This window comes from Protopterus annectens, chromosome 17.part0, assembly GCF_019279795.1.
Source record: "Protopterus annectens isolate FY-2018-M chromosome 17.part0, PAN1.0, whole genome shotgun sequence".
NCBI classification, from domain to species: domain Eukaryota; kingdom Metazoa; phylum Chordata; order Ceratodontiformes; family Protopteridae; genus Protopterus; species Protopterus annectens.
Genome location: NC_056751.1, coordinates 834,476,788 through 834,496,654, shown reverse-complemented (window position 1 = coordinate 834,496,654; position 19,867 = coordinate 834,476,788). Strand labels below are relative to the sequence as shown.

At 38.5% G+C, this 19,867-nt stretch overlaps 1 protein-coding gene across 1 annotated transcript in view; it reads left to right on the top strand.

Annotated features, from left to right (window-relative positions):
• Positions 1-19,867, top strand: part of HIPK3 (homeodomain interacting protein kinase 3) — a 969,278-nt gene that overhangs the window by 663,125 nt on the left and 286,286 nt on the right. The window contains exons 7-8 of the mRNA XM_044059447.1: positions 10,784-10,905; positions 13,474-13,635. Of these exons, the coding sequence (XP_043915382.1) occupies positions 10,784-10,905; positions 13,474-13,635 (284 nt within the window). The remainder of the gene's footprint in view (positions 1-10,783; positions 10,906-13,473; positions 13,636-19,867) is intronic.

Here is a 19,867-nt window from a genome sequence, read left to right as displayed (position 1 = left end):
TTTTACCCCATTCCCCTTTGACATATTTGATGGCGTTATTAATAAGACCGATGGGGTGTCCTCTCTTACTGAACATATTCCCTATAAAATCCAGTTCTTTAACCATGACATTGAAGTCTGACGTCATTCTTGCTGCCCTAATACATTGTCCCTTTATAATACTAGCCTTCTGACTATAAGGATGGCAGCTGGAATAATGTAAGTATGCATTACTAAAAGTGCTTTTCCTGTGTATTCTGGAACAGAACTGATTAGTAACTATGGATATATATGCATCGAGGTATGATATACCCTTTTGGTCAAAATTATGTGTGAATTTCAAATATTCACAAGATGCATTGACGTAATTAAAGAACATCTCTAATTCATACAAAAAAACATTCCATAAAATAAAAATGTCATCCAAAAATCGTACATCACTCATATTCTTGTACCACTTGCTCTTAACAACATTCTTCTTCCCAATTTAATAAAACTAGATTCACAAAAATTGGTGCACAACCTGCACCCATAGCCACACCATTGCATTGTCTATAGTATTCACCCTCATAAAAGATGTAATTGTGTTTTAAAACAATTTCCATAAATTCTGTCAGTAAGAGTGTTCTATCCCATGAACATTCACCATATTTTTGTATACTTTTCTTAAACCTCTTCATCCCATCCTTTTCTGGAATACATGAAAAAAGATCAATTACATCAATGGTTACAAATATCACTCCCTCCTTACATTTGTCAGTGGTTAACCGACTCAAAAAGTCCCATGAATCAACAACTATATGGGACACCTTTTTATATATTGGCTTGAGCCAAATGCCTATTACTTTGCCAAAAGGGAACGCTTTAGATTTGCTGCCAGAAATGATGGGTCGGAAAAGTGGGTCCTCTAAATTTCTGTGTGATTTTGGTATCCTAACAATGGTGGCTAACACTGGGAATTTAACCCTTAAAAATTATATAAATCTAGGTCAATCCTATTGTCCAGAAGAAACTCTTCTAAATATAAATCTATCTTATGATGTCCTATATTTACTTCATTAAGGGATATTTCATAATTTCCTGAGTTAAGTAAAATAGTGTGCATTTTGTTTGTGTTTTCTTGTGTGTCATATATAACTACCCCCCCCACACACACACACACACACACTTTTGTCGGGCTTCATAACACGAATATGGTGATCCTCCTGTATTTGTTTTAAAACAACAAACTCTTTTTTGCTCAGATTGTGTCTGTTTTCCTTCTTGTTTTTACACAAATTATAAAACTTATATTATTCTTCAGTCACAACTTTCTCATAGGTGGCTAGGGTAGTGTAGTGTTCATAGGGGGAATAAATGTGCTACCCTTTTTAAAGGGTTTGTTTGTTGATACACTATCATTGTCATGAAAATATAAAACCAAATAAAGTTTCCGCATAAACAATTTAAGTTCCACAATATAATCAGTTATATACAATTGGGTGTTGGGGACATATTTCATCCTCCTAGAAAACAATGAAAAATGTTCCTTTTCTAATTTAAAACTTTTATAATTAAATATACAAAAATCTCCTAAACTAAAAAGTATATCATTGTGTTTGAAAATATTTACCTCATTTTCTACCTTCTCCGGTTCTGATTTTTCCAATTCCCCCAATGGGAGGTCTCTCTCCATCCCATGTGTTCTGAGACAGGATGTGTCTCCTGTCTGTACCCTAAATTTTGCTTTCTTCCTAAAAAATTGCAATTACTATAATTTCTACTATTATAGCGCTTATTCTTGAATTCACCATCCCCGTGCTTTTAATAATCTTGTCCATTCCCTGCTGTATCCATATTACCTTTGTAATTATTCCACCTGTATGCTTGTTGTTTCTCATACTGATCAATACCCCTTCTTAATTTCTTACATTTTCTGTCAAACTGTTTGTTACAGTTTCTGTCAACCCATTCAAATTGTTTATAAAAACCTTCCAGTTCTATAAACAACAAGTCATTATTAATAACAGCATTCATATGCTCAGTTTCAGTCATTAGTGTGCATATTTTCCTGTCATTTCATTTTAAAATGAATTCCATAAAACTAAATCCAAAATTGTCAAACAACTTGCATTCCTGCATGTTGGTGTCATCCATATCAACTCCCATGGGCTGTTTAAAAAAACCTTAAGCCCATGGGCACAATTTTCAGTTCAAGACACCTTTTAAGATACATATTATCCATTTGTAGGGTTTTCACTCCCCCTAATTTCTTGCCAAAGTCATAAATTAAATCAATTGTAAAAGTTTTAAATTAGAAAAGGAACATTTTTCATTGTTTTCTAGGGGGATGAAATATGTCTCCAACACCCAATTGTATATAACTAATTATATTGTGGAACTTAAATTGTTTATGCAGAAACTTAATTTGGCTTTATATTTTTATGACAGTGATAGTGTATCAACGAACAAACCCTTTAAAAATGGTAGCACATTTATTCCCCCCATGAACACTACCCTAGCCACTTATGAGAAAGTTGTGACTGAAGAATTATATAAGTTTTATAATTTGTGTAAAAACAAGAAGGAAAAGAGACGCAATCTGAGCAAAAGAGACTTTGTTGTTTTAAAACAAATACAGGAGGATCACCATATTCGTGTTATGAAGCCTGACAAAGGTGGGGGTGGTGGGGGTAGTTATATATGAGACACGAATACACAAACAAAATGCACGCTATTTTACTTAACTCAGGAAATTATGAAATTTCCTCCCTTAATGAAGTAAATATAGGACATCATAAGATAGATTTATATTTAGAAGAGTTTCTTCTGGACAATAGGATTGACCTAGATTTATATAATTTTTTAAGGGTTAAATTCCCGGTGTTAGCCACCATTGTTGGGATACCAAAAGTACACAAAAATTTAGAGGACCCACCTTTCCGACCCATCATTTCTGGCAGCAAATCTAAAGCGTTCCCTTTTGGCAAAGTAATAGACATTTGGCTCAAGCCAATATATAAAAAGGTGTCCCATATAGTTGTTGATTCATGGGACTTTTTGAGTCAGTTAGCCACTGACAAATGTTAAGGAGGGAGTGATATTTGTAACCATTGATGTAACTGATCTTTTTTTCATGTATTCCAGAAAAGGATGGGATGAAGAGGTTTAAGAAAAGTATACAAAAATATGGTGAATGTTCATGGGATAGAACACTCTTACTGATAGAATTTATGAAAATTGTTTTAAAACACAATTACATCTTTTATGAGGGTGAATACTATAGACAATGCAATGGTGTGGCTATGGGTGCAGCTTGCGCACCAATTTTTGCGAATCTAGTTTTATTAAATTGAGAAGAAGAATGTGTTTTTAAGAGCAAATGGTGCAAGAATATGAGTTATGTACGATTTTTGGATGACATTTTTATTTTATGGAATGGTTCTTTGTATGAATTAGAGATGTTCTTTAATTACGTCAATACATCTTGTGAATATTTGAAATTCACACATAATTTTGACCAAAAGGATATGTCATACCTCGATACATATATATCCATAGTTAATCAGTTCTGTTCCAGAATACACAGGAAAAGCACTTTTAGTAATGCATACTTACATTATTCCAGCTGCCATCCTTATAGTCAGAAGACTAGTATTATAAAGGGACAATGTATTAGGGCAGCAAGAATGACGTCAGACTTCAATGTCATGGTTAAAGAACTGGATTTTATAGGGAATATGTTCAGTAAAAGAGGACACCCCACCGGTCTTATTAATAACGCCATCAAATATGTCAAAGGGGAATGGGGTAAAAAATACAAACCCCTATTAGGAAGAGAAATAAGTAAACTAGAAAACAAGAATAACAATATTAAGAACAATGTAAACCCGTTTCCCCGAGCATGTATATTACAATATGGTAACCATTCCAAGGAAATACAAAAGATACTTACATCCAATTGGAATATCATGAAAACGGATGAGAACATTTATACGCTTTTAGGAGAACATCCTATATTTTTACACAAAACTGGATGCAACCTTCAGAGCAAGTTTGAGAGGAAGGTGAATAACAATGGTACTTGCAACAAAAAAATGGGGGTACACATAAATGCGGGCAATGCAGTCAATGCTTTGCCATTATGGAAGATGTCACCTTAAAATTGGAAGACATGAATCAAACAGTATTAAGGTTCCAGAATGGGAATTGTCAGACACAACATGTGATATACTTCGCAAAATGTAAAACATGTTCTTGTTTTTATGTCAGTAAAACTGACAGATGCTTAAGAAACAGAATATATGATCACTATTACTGTATTAGGAAGAAAGACATAACTAATGCCCTATACAGACATATGGTGAAAAGTCCATGTTGTGACATGTTTGTTTGCTATTTTAGAGCATATACTAGTCAATCCCAGAGGTGGTGATGTTAGAAAAAAACTTGGTGAGAGAGAAATCAAATGGCAAATCTTTTTGATTGCAACAGTACACCCGGGAATTAATGACAGTATATCTATCAAACCCATTTTAGAACTAAAAGGTTAATATGCACATTTGACTTGTGCTTAATATACATTTGAGTGGTAAAAAGTTTATAATTTTAGTAATACAGTAATAATTGTACATGATTTTATTTACGACATAGGTAGTTTTTTATTTAAACACACATTTTAAAATTGTGATTGTTTTTAATGACAGCACTGTGCACTTTAAGTGACTAGCATTGTATAATTACCTTTTTAATTGATTGATCTGATTATATTATGTGTTTGATTGTTTAGGGGGAGTATATAACCTTGGGTTGAACTTTTTATTGTGTTCTGAAGAAGTCTACTATGTTAGATGAAAGTGCTTAACCGGAGTGTGTATGTATTTAATAAATAGTTTTAAAACAGAGCTGTTCTCCTTGGATCGTATCACCCACAACAGCAAATTATTTCTTGTGGACTGATTTTAATAAATAGAACATGCTGGAGGGATAGATTCCTGTCACAGAGACTCCCCATGCTTTGGAACAAAATTCCTAACTACATTAGGCAGAGCCCCTCACTAACACTTTTCAGGAGAAGCCTTGACGAGTGGATGGGTAACAGAAAATACACCTCTGGGATCACTTCATTGGCTGTGCTTGACAGAGGCTCAGTTAATCAGTGGGGCGGCGAAAGCCGACACACTCTGGCTAGGCTTATAAATGCCCTCGGGCAGATAGCGTAGTACCTACCTATGAACCTAAAGAGTTTATGGAGTCAACATTCTCACAGTCTGGAAACAATGAATGTTCTTCATCTCACATTGCTGCAGTCCTTGCGCATGACCCGGTCCTCATCTCTCCGAATTTTGTGTATATTTTGCAAAAGCGCGGTTAGAAGTGAGTGAAGGACGCGCCAGGGAAATTTTTCATTCGACCGACGCCATATCCTCAGTCTTTTTGCCTTATGTTTAGGGCCTGCCTGAGCACGTTTGGTGTGTGTCGCTAGATTCAATAACCCACTTTTAAGAGAAAGAGTTTGTTTGTGAGGTTGGTCTTGAGAGAAGTGGCATTATAATATGCGCCGGATGCTCTCCGCGCCGCTTCAAGAAGAGCAAGGATAAGGCAGCTAAGCCCAGGTAGGACGAGTCGTCGCCCCGACGCCGGGTTCTTGGAGGTGTCGGGTGGCGGTGTGGGTTCCACCGGAGGTTTCTCTGGAGTCCCAGCAGGCTGCGTCTAGGGTGGCTGCCACTGGGTCACCTCTTTCGCGAGGCACGCCTGGCTAAGGGATCAGGGCACAGTCTTCGGAGGGCAGGGGTCAGTCCTTTCGTAAAACAGACCAATGACCTACCTTTTCATAATAGCTTCTTTTTGATCAGGTTCTTCTTCAGCCAGTGCAGAGGTGTTAGTTCCAATGTGGAACACACAAACAAGGGGGAAATACAGGGGAACACATTCTTATCATTCTTATCTCTTGTGCATTTTTAGGGGAGACTGCTCTAAAGCTAAATCTTTAAAAGGTTTCTGTTGGAGCAGAGCACAGAACTCCTTAGCAGATAGCAGATGTGTTGAGCAGACAAATTATGGATCCCCACGGTGGAAATTGGATCCTCATGTATTTCAATTGACAGTGTCATGGGAACTCAGACATAGATCTAGATCTGTCTCCACTACTAACTACCAGCTGCAAAGTTTTGCACAAAAGTTTTCATCCCACAGCTTGGAAAGTGGATGCTCTTTCATTCAATTGGATGATTTTAAATAGCTCAGATTGGCCTCGACAACATTGGTACCCACTACTGAGAAACTGAGGAGTGGAGCCTCCTTGGCCTTTTACCTGATTCCACACCTGCTGTCTGGAGGTTTCAGCTTCCAGCAAGTTTTTTGAAGAAGGTTATTTTGGGAGAAGGGCTAGTAAAAGAAGAAAGTACGATAAATGGAAGAATTTTTATTTTTGAGTGCAGCAAAAGCATTTGATGTTTCTAAGCACCATTGTTTTTCATCCTTTTTTTAAGCACAATTCCTTAGGGGAAGAATATAAGACCCCCCCCCGGAGAGCTCCCATAAGGATAGGGTATCTTTAGTACTAATCCTTCCCTTTATGCCTAAAGTGGTTTCTCAACAGCTTAAGGGTGGCAACTAAAAGATATCTTGGAGGCAATGCATTTCTCTTTTCTAAACTTACTCTTACTTTACTCTATGGGGGGGCTGGTTTTTGACTTGCTTTTACAGGGCATTTTGGCAGCTTTCAGCTCTCTGGCTTCTTGTATCCTCTCTCCACCTCTGCTTTGGGATTCTACCCAAGTGTAAGGACTGCTGCAATGTGCAGAGATGAAGAAAGAACATAGTACAGTTACCTACCTACCATGAAATAGATAGACAGATGCAAGATTGCTGCTCTCCCCTACCCCCTTCCTCTTGTAGTTAGTTGTTGTGTGGCCATTGTGTAAATAATGTGTATGTGTATATTGTATATATTGTACATATTTTAGGGTGGTTGGTGGTTGGTTGTTTGTTTTCTTGTGTTTTCTTTCTTGTTGTTGTCTTCTTCTGACATCTGCAAGAAAAAAAAGACTGAGGATATGTGGTCGGTCATGCAGATTTGTACCTGGACGTCCCTGATGTCGTTGCCCGGCCCCGCTTGCAGCCAGCCTTATTTGATAGATTCTGACCGGGGAGAGGACAGCCCAAGTGTGAGACTGCAGCAAATGGATCTTTAACATCTACATTTATGGTAGGTACAAAACTGTACTTTCCTCTCATTCCCTGCCTGCAACAGGAGTTTCTATGGTGGGCAAAGGCATGTCACCAAAACATGGGACTGCAATTCACTCTACCCCCTGCCAGCCAAACCTTAACAGACGCATCAGATTATGCCTGGGGGGCCCACATGGCAGGAAGATGCATGCATTCAGGGCATATGGACACCAAAACAAATGCATCTACATATCAGCCAGAAAGAGATGCTAGCTGTTCAAAATGCCCAAGCAGCCTTCAAGGACTTACTTCATCCAGGACAACTACTGATAAAGACGGACAACACCACGGTCATGTGGTATATAAACAAGTAAGGGGGCACACACTCATACCCCCTTTGCAGATTAGCCATGGCATTGTGGGACACAGCTTTGACCTACCAAATACATCTTCAAGCTCAATTCCTGCCAGGAAAACAAAACACTCTGGCGGACGATTTAAGTAGAAACCTTATAGATCCTCATGAGTGGAAACTAAATCCACAAGTCTTCAGCATGATAACAGAGAAATGGGGGAGCCCAGACATAGATCTATTTGCCTCTCCTCAAAATTATCAATTGAAAAGATTCTGCACAAGGACTTACCAGAGACAATCATGGAAAGTGGACACCCTATCCTTCAGTTGGAAAAACCTATCAGTTTACACCTTTCCTCCTCTGCCTCTTCTCCCCAAGGTCCTCCTAAAAGTCAGACAAGAGAAACCAAAGATGATACTAATTGCCCCGGACTGGCACCGCCAATACTGGTTCCCAATCCTAAGGAACTTGTCTCAATACCCAGCTAGGACCTTGCCTCAAAGACCACAACTACTGTCCCAGCAAAATAGTCAGATCCTGCACAATCAACTACAGACTCTGAACCTGGCAGCATGGCTGATCATGTAGTCATACAAACAACACCTCTCAGTAAAGCTGTGATAGATATCATTTTGGAAGCCAGAAGGCCTAGTACTAGAAAATCTTATGCTGACAAATGGAAGAGATTCTGTGCTTGGAATCAAGCACAAGGGACTGATACAGCAGAACCAAATATTCTTCAGATATTGCAATACTAAACTGAGATGCTTGACAAAGGCCTATCTTTCTCATCAATTAAAATCCATGCCTCTGCCATTTCGACTCATTACAATACAGAGCCACCAATCTTTTCTCATACTTTACTAAAACAGTATCTTAGAGGAGCCAAAAATTTAAGGCCTCCTAGAAGATCACCATTGCCTGCATGGGACCTCAATTATGTGTTGGAAAAGCTCACCCTGCCTCCATTTGAACCAGCTGCTACTGCTGATATAAAGTTCTTATCATGGAAAACAGCTCTGCTACTAGCAATTACTTCAGCAAGAAGAGTTTCAGAGCTACAGGCCCTCATGGCTGTAGAGCCTTTCATCATATTTTACCCAGACAGGGTATCTGAGGACAAATCCTACTTTTATGCCTAAGGTGGTTTCCAGTGTGGCTCTTAACCAAACAATTAATTTGCCAACCTTTTATCCAAATCTGCAGAACAAGGGGGAGAGAATTCTGCATTCCTTGGACGTACACAGACAGCTAAGATTCTACTTGAGCAGGACTAAAGCTCTAAGAAAAACTGAGCAATTACTAGTGGCATATGCTGCAGGATCAGAAGGCAAGGCTATTTCAAAGCAGACAATTTCAAAGTGGATAAGCCACTGCATCCGTTTCTGCTACTTACACCATGGTAAACCTGTGCCCAAGGGCATTAGGTCTCATTCCACCAGAGCTGCAGCTACTTCAGCAGCCTTTCTCAGGGGAGTACCAACCAAAGACATTCTAGAGGCTGCTACTTGCAGTTCTGTTCACACCTTTACAAAGCATTATCATTTGCCTCTCTACTCTAAATCCAGGGCAGGCTTTGCCACTGCAGTTCTGCAAGGCCTTATAGCCGCTCCTAATGCAGTTTAGCTCCAGCCTCCCAACCATAGCTTTGGGATTCTACCCAAATGTAATGGCTGCAACAGTGAAACACGAAGAACATAGTACAGTTGTGTACACTTACCATAAATGTAGATGTTCGAGTGTATTCACTGTTGCAGTTCAGGTTACCCTCCCACCATCCCCCTGTCATTCTGGAGTTTATCTTTCCTTCTCTATCTTCTACAACCTATGTGGTGTATTTGCTTGTAGATGAAGGTAAAGTTTATATTGATGCATGCATGTATGTGTATATGTATATATATATATATATACATATATATATATATATATATATATATATATATATATATATATATATATATATATATATATATATATATGTATATATATATATATATATATAAAATATTCTTTTTTGCTACCTTTTGGGGGCACCTGACATCGGGGGCAAGAAAAACTAAAGAAAATGGCGTTGGCTGCATGTTTTATACCCCTGACGACCTGACGTCATGGAAGAGGAGACCGCAACCGACGCAGGACCCAAGACTTTGGAATTCAGGCCGACTGAGGGCAACCTGCCAGCAGATTACCCAAATGTAATGACTGCAACAGTGAATACACTCGAACATCTACATTTATGGTAAGTGTACACAACTGTACTGTCTCAACCTTCATTCTCCCTTCACTGTCTATAAAGGTAACTGTTTGCATTTCCATCTCACATTAGCTGAGAACATGGAGAGGAAACATTTTTTTCCTTGGGTTTTCCTAGGCAGTCCTTATGGAGGATTACCAATGGTTGTTCATGTGGTCATTCCTTCATTTAACATTGCTCAGCTATGTTAGCTCCATAGCACAAGTACTGGGATATGTAGACATTGTTAGGATCAGGTGTAGGCCATTATATTTCATAGTTGATACATTATCCCACTGAAAAATGACCACTTCATTTCAGAGTATTAATTGCATTACATCATGCAAAAGCAGGTAAGTGGTGACAGAATGCTGAGATCTTGCATTAATTCCTTGGTGACAGTGCTGATAATCTTGCATTAATTCCCTGGTTTATGCCAGTAACAGGGTTTTATCTTAAACTGGAAATATGTTTGAAGTGTTAAGCATGCTTTTCTTTGATAGGAATGATGTATAGCAGGGATACAAGAGCCTGCAGTATCACTGCAAAATGATTTAAAGACGCAGCACTGGAAATCCAAGTATTCAAGCCTCCATGAAGTTAGTCACATGACATGTGTTCTAGCATTTTACATGCCTGTCTCTGTTTATCTGTCCATAGTTCCAAGCACTGGATGCAGTTACTAGTAGGTATCTAAAAATGTTATACTTGTTTATTTTGTAAGTTATTAATGTGTAAATTGTGCAGAGCCAGGAGTTCAGTTCCAGCTTTGGAGTGCTTTTTGTAACTCCCCTGAGGTTTCTGCAGCATTATAGAATAATAGTTAACTGGTGTTTCAAACAGCATGTCATTATTTTATTTCCTCTGTTTTACAGTGTGGTGGAAGAGCTAGCTGGACAGCTGGAGGGTGAAGCAGTTTTGTTGACAGTGTTGTGTCTTGATGTAAATGAACTGCCATAATGCCTCTTATGAGGGACTGCCTTATTTTGAAGTTTCAGAGATGAAATTGAATGGATTGTAGAAGAGAATGTTTCATAATGCTATTTAAATATTTTGTTAACAGCAAACTTGGCCGAATCGATCACAGCAGATATTGCTGCCTGCCTGGCAACAAGTAGCAACTGTAGCCCCAACTGCACTGACTTCTGATTCTGTGGCTGGTCCACAGAGACTTGGAGACTGGGGGTATGCTGTCTTTTCTTTCCTAATTGTATAGGATTGTTAGAGCAAAAATTAGTGTGATCCATTTGCAACATGGAACTGTTAACATTTTGCCATTGTTTTAACAAGACAAGCCATTGCATTTCAGCAGCAGACTGGCTGTTTGAACACTATAAGTTCTTCAGTGTAAGTATTTCACATTTCAACAGAACCTTTTTTGTTTTATAAAAGTTTGGTTGTATTTCATTCTCTTACTGCTTGATTTTTTTATGTTCTTTTTTAATGTCTTATCTTGTAGTATTGTAATCTTTGCATATGTTACTCTGGTGTGACTAATATTTGTCACATAGTAATGAGTAAGTGTTGTAATACGTTGTTAGTATGGAGAAATATTGCTGCTTCTATACATATGACTTGTGTGGGCATACTGTAATGCAGTACAAAACCAGTGAAAGAAGGCAGTTTCACCACCTTTAAAGGCAGCCTTACCCCTGTACATTTCTTGAAAGAGCTGTCTTTACTACCCCTTGACACCAGCACTAAATCCACTGCAAGTAGCCTCAACAAGCACCACCCCCTCATGTCCACTGACATTTTACTTCAAAATCATACTAACCAAAGAAAGAAACTTATTGACAAAATCCTCCTCCCTCAGCAAAAAAATGCTCACTACCATGGTTTGTTAAACTTTGCAAAGAACATAATATTCTTCTCCCTCTGTCACCTGCACAGTCTTTGCCTCACCCTTAACACAAGTCCTGTTCTTTGGAAATGAGCCATAGTGAAACCTCTTCCAGAAATACACAATATAGAAAATCCCAAAGATTATGTAAATATGCCAAAAAACACAGCTTCCTATGTCACCATCCACATGGGTTTTGGTTAGGGAGAAGCATTATGACAGGTCTTTACATACATGCCCATTTCTTCCACAAAAGTGGACGTGGGCTTGTCTAGTAGATTGTGACCATGCTACGAAATTCACTTAATGTAGGTATTAGCCCTGGCACCCTTGCCTAATTGAGAGACTTCCTTATAAGTAGACTTTTTGAAGTAATGATAGGATCGACTGTATCCTCCTGTTACCCTCTAGCTAAATATATTCTTCAAGGCTCCGTTTTATCTCCACTACTATTTTGCCATTTTTATTGAGTAATCTACTAACTGACCTTCCATAACTCAAAATGCTGTTATCCACCAGTGACATAGTCCTCTACAGCATCCATTCTTCCTCCTTCTCTGCCATCAAAAAACAGGTAGAGGAAGACTTTCAAGTTTTTGATTGGCTCATCCATAGTAGCCTCATTCTAAATGATTAGAAAAATGTCTACAATTGTTTGGAACAAGACAAAGACTCGCAGACGTCCCACACACCCCACAAAACTGAACAGTACAGCTAGGAAACCATTGAAACTACCAATTATTTTAAATCTATGGGAATCTGGTTTAACCAGACTTTTACCATCCAGTACAACAGTGACTTGAATTAAGATTAACTGAGTGCTTTTTTGATCAGTCATGGCCATTGATAAATGCGTCCTGATAGCTCACTTTGAATATGGACAACCAGTCATTACCAGTGACTCAAAGCAAAAAGACTTACATGTCTTCAAAACACCACTAATGGCATTTGTTGAGTCATAACCCTAGCCTTCCAAAAAGAATGTTGCACGTTAGTGAGGAAGGCAATTCACTACCAGTAAAACACAAGTGCAGTCTGTTTATAGCATTTCTTACCCATAAACTCTTGAGCTCAGATTAATTTCTATACTTTGCTAGCAGACTGACTAATTAGAGTATAAGATCCTAGCCTCTTTGAACCCGTGTCTTGACCAACATCAAGGAGTAAACTTTGTAGCACAGATAACATTTTCTGTATACAACTCCCTTGTTTGGGCATCCCTTATCTTTGAAACGCATGTCTCTTCCCCTTTCTTAGATTTCAGACAGCATAGCTCACTTTCTAAAGAAGAAATCTATATGTAAATACTTCCACCAAAGTGACATCACATAATCACCATGTTCCCATTTCCTGCTAGACAACCAACTCTCTTCAGAAACTTAAACTAGTTCAGCACAGTCATAAAAGGAATAGTCTCCTCTTGGTCTGTATCTCTTGTCCACCTACATACACCATCTGTTACATCTCCACTCTTATTTCTTCTCCTTATTCTACTACTTCCTTTTTACTTAATGTATGTAGTATGTATTGTATTTGGAAGACTGTAATTGTAGTCCTTATCTTATATGACTTGGTTACAGAAGCCATTTAGAAGCTGGCCTCATAATGTTATGATTGTAAATATGGTTCAACATCTAAATGTACTGATTTTTTTGCTTGAAGGATTTTCTTTTCGGTATACACACCATTTTTATATCTTATTGTTTTTATGTCTGCATTGCCTTTCCTAGTGTGAACTATAAATGATCAGTTTTGGATCAGCGTTCTACTCTGTTGACAAATGAAAATAAATAAATAAAAATAAAATTTAGTAAAATGCTTACGTTTAGCAGCAGACATTTAATTTTCGGGAGCTGCTATGATGTTGTTAGTTTTACACTTTCATTAAAACATTCTTTCATTCATTATAGGAGTATACATCCACATGGCAACCGTTATAGTTCAGTGATGCCACAGCCTATTTTAACAAATCAGATAACCCTATCTGCCCCTCAACCAATCACTGTTGGTATTGCACATGTTGTTTGGCCTCAGCCTGCTGCTAACAAAAGAAACAAGCCTTGTCAAAACAGGTAAGTAATAGAATATCATTATTTGTGTTTATTTCTTAACTTCTCACAGAATCATTGTGTAATTTTTTTGTGTATATGCATGCATAATACACACACAAAATGTGAAATAAAGCTGGTATTTACACATAAGCTAACTTGAATGTTAATTATGAATGTGATACAGTTTTTGTTATTCACATTTACAGCAAAATGTGTTTTTATTGTAAATTTGCTGTTTTAATGTTCTGAAGTAAACAAATGTGAAAAGTATGCATAGAGACTGTATTTTTGAAGTATTGCTGTAGTAGTTGCACAGATCTCATGTTCTTATGCTGACGCACTGAAAAAATATGTTTAGAAAAGTAACCATGTGTACAAATTATGCCAAGAATTAGAGTAAAAGTAGTAAAATACAATACAAACTTTCCTCCAAGTAAAAAATAAACCATAACATTAGTTCAGACAAGTAATGTAACCTACTACAGAGTAAAAGTTAATACATTGCTATGTCCAGTAATCCTGCACATCCTGGTTTTAGGTATAGCATAGACAAAACTCCTTCTCAAGCTCTTAATTTCAAAAACTATAAGTGGGGGGAAATCTCAGCATCCAGAGTCAATAGAACAGTGCCCCAAAACAATCGAGGTTAGTTTAGTCATCACTCAAACTATCAGAACTTAAGTATGAACATTAAACAGTGGCAATCTAAAGCTGTAACATAGACCCAAAGATGGAATTGTATAAATGCCCAGGTGGACCACAGAATCCTTGGACAGTCTGTGAAATCTTAATAGACTGATAGTCTCAAAGTGGAATTCTGCTAATGTCCTAACTAAAATTATTGTTGCAGTATTCCTGATATATGGGTTGTCACAATGATGTCTGGCCAGGGTACTAAAGCTTTACCTTCCCTAGGTCTGACACATGACCAGAGCTCATATGCATGGGGGTATAAAGTTGGATGTCCAAGTGTGTATCCCCAGACTCTCTCCCCGCCAGCCCAAATCCAGGTCATGCATTTGTGTCACTGTTCAGTGTTTGGTCATTGGTACCTGTGCTGTTTTTGTGTATCCAGATAAATGTTCCATTGGGGAACCTTCCTTTTTGTCTTCAAATTTTTGATAAATTTGTAGATGTCCACTAAGGGTAAGATTAAATAGGGTAGACAGATTCCATACAAAGACTTGCATAGCAAATGTCTTTTTTTGCCTAGGGCCAGAACACGATCACAAATTTTGCTCTTGTCAATCATTCATTCCAAAAACCCTTAAGTCACGCTTTCTACTCCCAACACTTTCCTCAAGACCTCCTATCTTAAATGCTTGGCCCAATCCAAGATGGTTGCCAACTTCATCAGACATCTGTCTGCCAACGAAGAAAACAACTTGAGGCCTCGAGTTGATTTGCAGTCCAGTTTTTTGACTGCACTGTACCCACTGAAGTTTCAGAACCCATCAGGCTACTTCTCAGTTGTCTGCTACAGAGACCACATCAGAGGCCGTTATGGCTCCTAAGGCCTTTCAGACACATCTGAGGAACCATGTCTTATTTCAGAAGGACTGCATGGCATCCCTCAGTTTCTAGTTAGGGAAGAAATCCCATGATCTCTAATGCAGGTTAGATAAGGTTCTGATCCACCATGACTCGTCCAGGCGGACATCATGCCTAAAATTCAGTACTGGCAAGACCAGTCAGGAGGAGAAGGTAACCACGCACACCACAAGCCCAGTCTCACATAGAACTATCACAATTGCAAACCAAACACATAAACACACAAAAACATACTCGGAGGCGCTGATTAAAAATCTACCAAAACAACAGAGGCCTCCAAAGCAGACACCCAAGCAAACACCATCTGAAGACATAGCACATGCAACACATAGTTCACATAGTCAGTGTGCTAAACAGTCACAGCCCTTAAGGCCAAACAACATACCAGACACACTTGTAATAGGTGACTCCATAGTCAGACACACTGACGCAGCTCACCAGACTGAACAAGGAGAGGGTCACAGTAAGCTGCCTGTCGGGAGCTAGAATCCGCCACATAACACAAGCACTCAGGTCACTCCACAGCAAGTACAAATATGACTCAGTCATTGTACATGCGGTGTGAATGACCTGAGGCACTCCCTGGACTACATGAAAAGAGACATAGAGGAGCTCTCTGATTATGTAGCCCAGGCTGGTATGACCCTGACCCTGAGCAGCATCTTACCCTCACCAAGAATGATGCCACAGTACAAAGACAAAATGATTAGTTTTAACAATTGGCTTAATTACTGGTGTCATTCTAAGGGGATCCAATGTCTGTCGGCTTGGGATGACATGCTGGACAAGCCACGCTGCTTCCAAGGGCGGCTTGCACCTGTCACCCCTGGGCTTCCGGATATTGGCCAAGGCTCTTGCCACCCCATAGTGCCTTTTTAGGCAAGGCTCAAAGGACAAACCCACCTCCCTAGAAAACACAAGTGGAAAAAGTAAGGGTAATGCTGCTCAATGCCAGAAGTCTAAACCTCAAGATGCAGCCCTCGAAGCCCTTCTCAGTATGGAGAATATCGATGTCTGTGCAGTGACTGAAACCTGGTTCAAGGCTCCTGAGAGCACCCCAGCACTATCAGGTTTTACCTCATATCATGCTTTCCGCCCCAAAACTTGGACGAACCACAAAAGGAGGGGAGTATCCATATTCATCAAAGATACCCACACCTCCAGGTTAGTGGCAACGCCGCAAGCATCGGAGACCATCCAGGTGCAACTAACCATAGGCAAAACTGCCTTACAGTTTGTAGCATGTTACAGACCACCCTCTCAAACTCGGCAACCCCACACAGCCTTCCTGAAGACACTAGAGAGTATTGGGAAAAAAAGGGTTCCCCCCCCTCCAAATACCAAAAAAAAAAAAAAAATTTTTTTTCCCAAAAATTTGGGAAAAAAAACTTCAAACCTAAACCCAAACAATAAGGAACCCCGGGAAACCAACAAAAAACCCCAAAAAACACTTCTGAAACTCCAAAAAACACAATCTTTGCCCCTCACCCTTAACACAAGTCCTGTTTCTTTGGGGAAATGAGCCATGAGTGGAAACCTTTTTCAGAAATACACAATATAGAAAATCCCAAAGATTATGTAAATATGCCAAAAAAGCAGCTTTCTATGTCACACCATTCACATGGGTTTTCGGTTTAGGGAGAAGCATTATGACAGGTCTTTACATACATGCCCATTTCTTCCCACAAAAGTGGAGAGCGTATAGGCTTGTCTAGTGGAATTGTGACCATAACTCACGAGAATTCACTTAATGTAGGTATTAAGCCCTGTAGCACCCTTGCCTAATTGAGAGACTTCCCATATAAGTAGACTTTTTTGGGAAGTAAATGATAGGATGAGCTGTATCCTCTCCTGTTTACCCTCTACCTAAATATATTCTGTAAGGGAGGCTCCGTTTTATCTCCACTACTGTTTTGCCTTTTTGCCGGTAGTAATCTACTAACAGACCTTCCATAACTCAAAATGCTGTATTTATCCACCAGTGAGCATAGTCCTCTACAGCATCCATTCTTCCCTCCTTCTCTGCCATCAAAAAACAGGTAGAGGAAGACTTTCAAGTTTTTACAATTGAGGCTCATCCATAAGTAGCCCTCATTCTAAATGATTAGAAAAATGTCACCACAATTGTTTTGGAACAAGACAAAGAACTATGAGATGTCCCACACACCCCACCAAACTGAGGACAGTACAGCTAAGGAAACCATTGAAACTACCAATTATTTTTAAATCTATGGGAATCCTGGTTTTAACCAGACTTTTTACCATCCAGTACAACAGTGACTTGAATTAAGATTAACTGAGTGCTTTTGATTGATCAGTCATGGCCATTTGATAAATGCGTCCTGATAAGCTCACTTTGAATCGCTGGACAACCAGTCATTACCAGTGACTCAAGCAAAAAAGACTTACATGTCTTCCCAAAACACCACTAATGGCATTTGTTGGGTCATAACCTAGCCTCTTCCAAAAAGAGGTATGTTACTTGCGATTTAGTGAGGGAAAGGCAATTCTACTACCAGTAAGAACTGGGGTACAGTCTGTTTATAGCATTTCTTACCGCATAAACTCTTGAGCTCAGATTAATTTCTATACTTTGCTTTGCAGACTGACTAATTAGAGTATACAGATCCTAACCTCTTTGAACCGTGTCTTGACCAACATCAAAGGTAATGGCGCTTTAGTAACTGAATACAGCATTTTCTGCTACATCATGTTTAGGAGGCATCCCTTATCTTGAAAGCTCATAGTTTCTTTCTTAGATTTCCAGACAAGCATAGCTCCGCTTTCACAAAGAAGAAAGCTATAATGTAAATACTTCCACCAAAGTGACATCACACTAATCATAATGTTCCCATTTTTTCCTGCCTAAGACAACCAACTAACTCTTCCAGAAACTTAAAACTAGTTCAGCACAGTCATACAAGGAATGAGTCTCACCTCTTGGTCACCTGTATCTCTTTGTCCCTTACCTACTATACACCATCTGTTACATCTCCACTCTTATTTCTTCTCCTTATTCTACTACTTCCCTTTTTTACTTAATGTATGTAGTATGTATTGTATTTGGAAGACTGTAATTGTAGTCCTTATCTTATATGGCTAGTTACAGAAGCCATTTAGAAGCTGGCCTCATAATGTTATGATTGTAAATATGGTTCAACATCTAAATGTACTGATTTTTTGCTTAGAAGGATTTTCTTTTCGGTATACACACCATTTTATATCTTATTGTTTTTATGTCTGCATTGCCTTTCCTAGTGTGAACTATAAATGATCAGTTTTGGATCAGTTCTACTCTGTTGACAAATGAAAATAAATAAATAAAAATAAAATTTAGTAAAATGCTTCACGTTAGCAGCAGACATTTAATTTTCGGGAGCTGCTATGATGTTGTTAGTTTTACACTTTCATTAAAAACATTCTTTCATTCATTATAGGGAGTATACATCCACATGGCAACCGTTATAGTTCAGTGATGCCACAGCCTATTTTAACAAATCAGATAACCCTATCTGCCCCTCAACCAATCACTGTTGGTATTGCACATGTTGTTTGGCCTCAGCCTGCTGCTAACAAAAGAAACAAGCCTTGTCAAAACAGGTAAGTAATAGAATATCATTATTTGTGTTTATTTCTTAACTTCTCACAGAATCATTGTGTAATTTTTTTGTGTATATGCACATAATACACACACAAAATGTGAAATAAAGCTGGTATTTACACAGAAGCTAGCAGAATGTTAATTATGAATGTGATACAGTTTTTGTTATTCACATTTACAGCAAAATGTGTTTTTATTGTAAATTTGCTGTTTTAATGTTCTGAAGTAAACAAATGTGAAAAGTATGCATAGAGACTGTATTTTTGAAGTATTGCTGTAGTAGTTGCACAGATCTCATGTTCTTATGCTGACGCACTGAAAAAATATGTTTAGAAAAGTAACCATGTGTACAAATTATGCCAAGAATTAGAGTAAAAGTAGTAAAATACAATACAAACTGTCCTCCAAGTAAAAAATAAACCATAACATTAGTTCAGACAAGTAATGTAACCTACTACAGAGTAAAGTTAATACATTGCTATGTCCAGTAATCCTGCACATCCTGGTTTTAGGTATAGCATAGACAAAACTCCTTCTCAAGCTCTTAATTTCAAAAACTATAAGTGGGGGGAAATCTCAGCATCCAGAGTCAATAGAACAGTGCCCCAAAACAATCGAGGTTAGTTTAGTCATCACTCAAACTATCAGAACTTAAGTATGAACATTAAACAGTGGCAATCTAAAGCTGTAACATAGACCCAAAGATGGAATTGTATAAATGCCCAGGTGGACCACAGAATCCTTGGACAGTCTGTGAAATCTTAATAGACTGATAGTCTCAAAGTGGAATGTTGCAGTATTCCTGATATATGGGTTGTCACAATGATGTCTGGCCAGGGTACCAAAGCTTTGCCTTCCCTAGGTCTGACACATGACCAGAGCTCATATGCATGGGGGTATAAAGTTGGATGTCCAAGTGTGTATCCCCAGACTCTCTCCCCGCCAGCCCAAATCCAGGTCATGCATTTGTGTCACTGTTCAGTGTTTGGTCATTGGTACCTGTGCTGTTTTTGTGTATCTAGATAAATGTTCCATCGGGGAACCTTCCTTTTTGTCTTCAAATTTTTGATAAATTTGTAGATGTCCACTAAGGGTAAGATT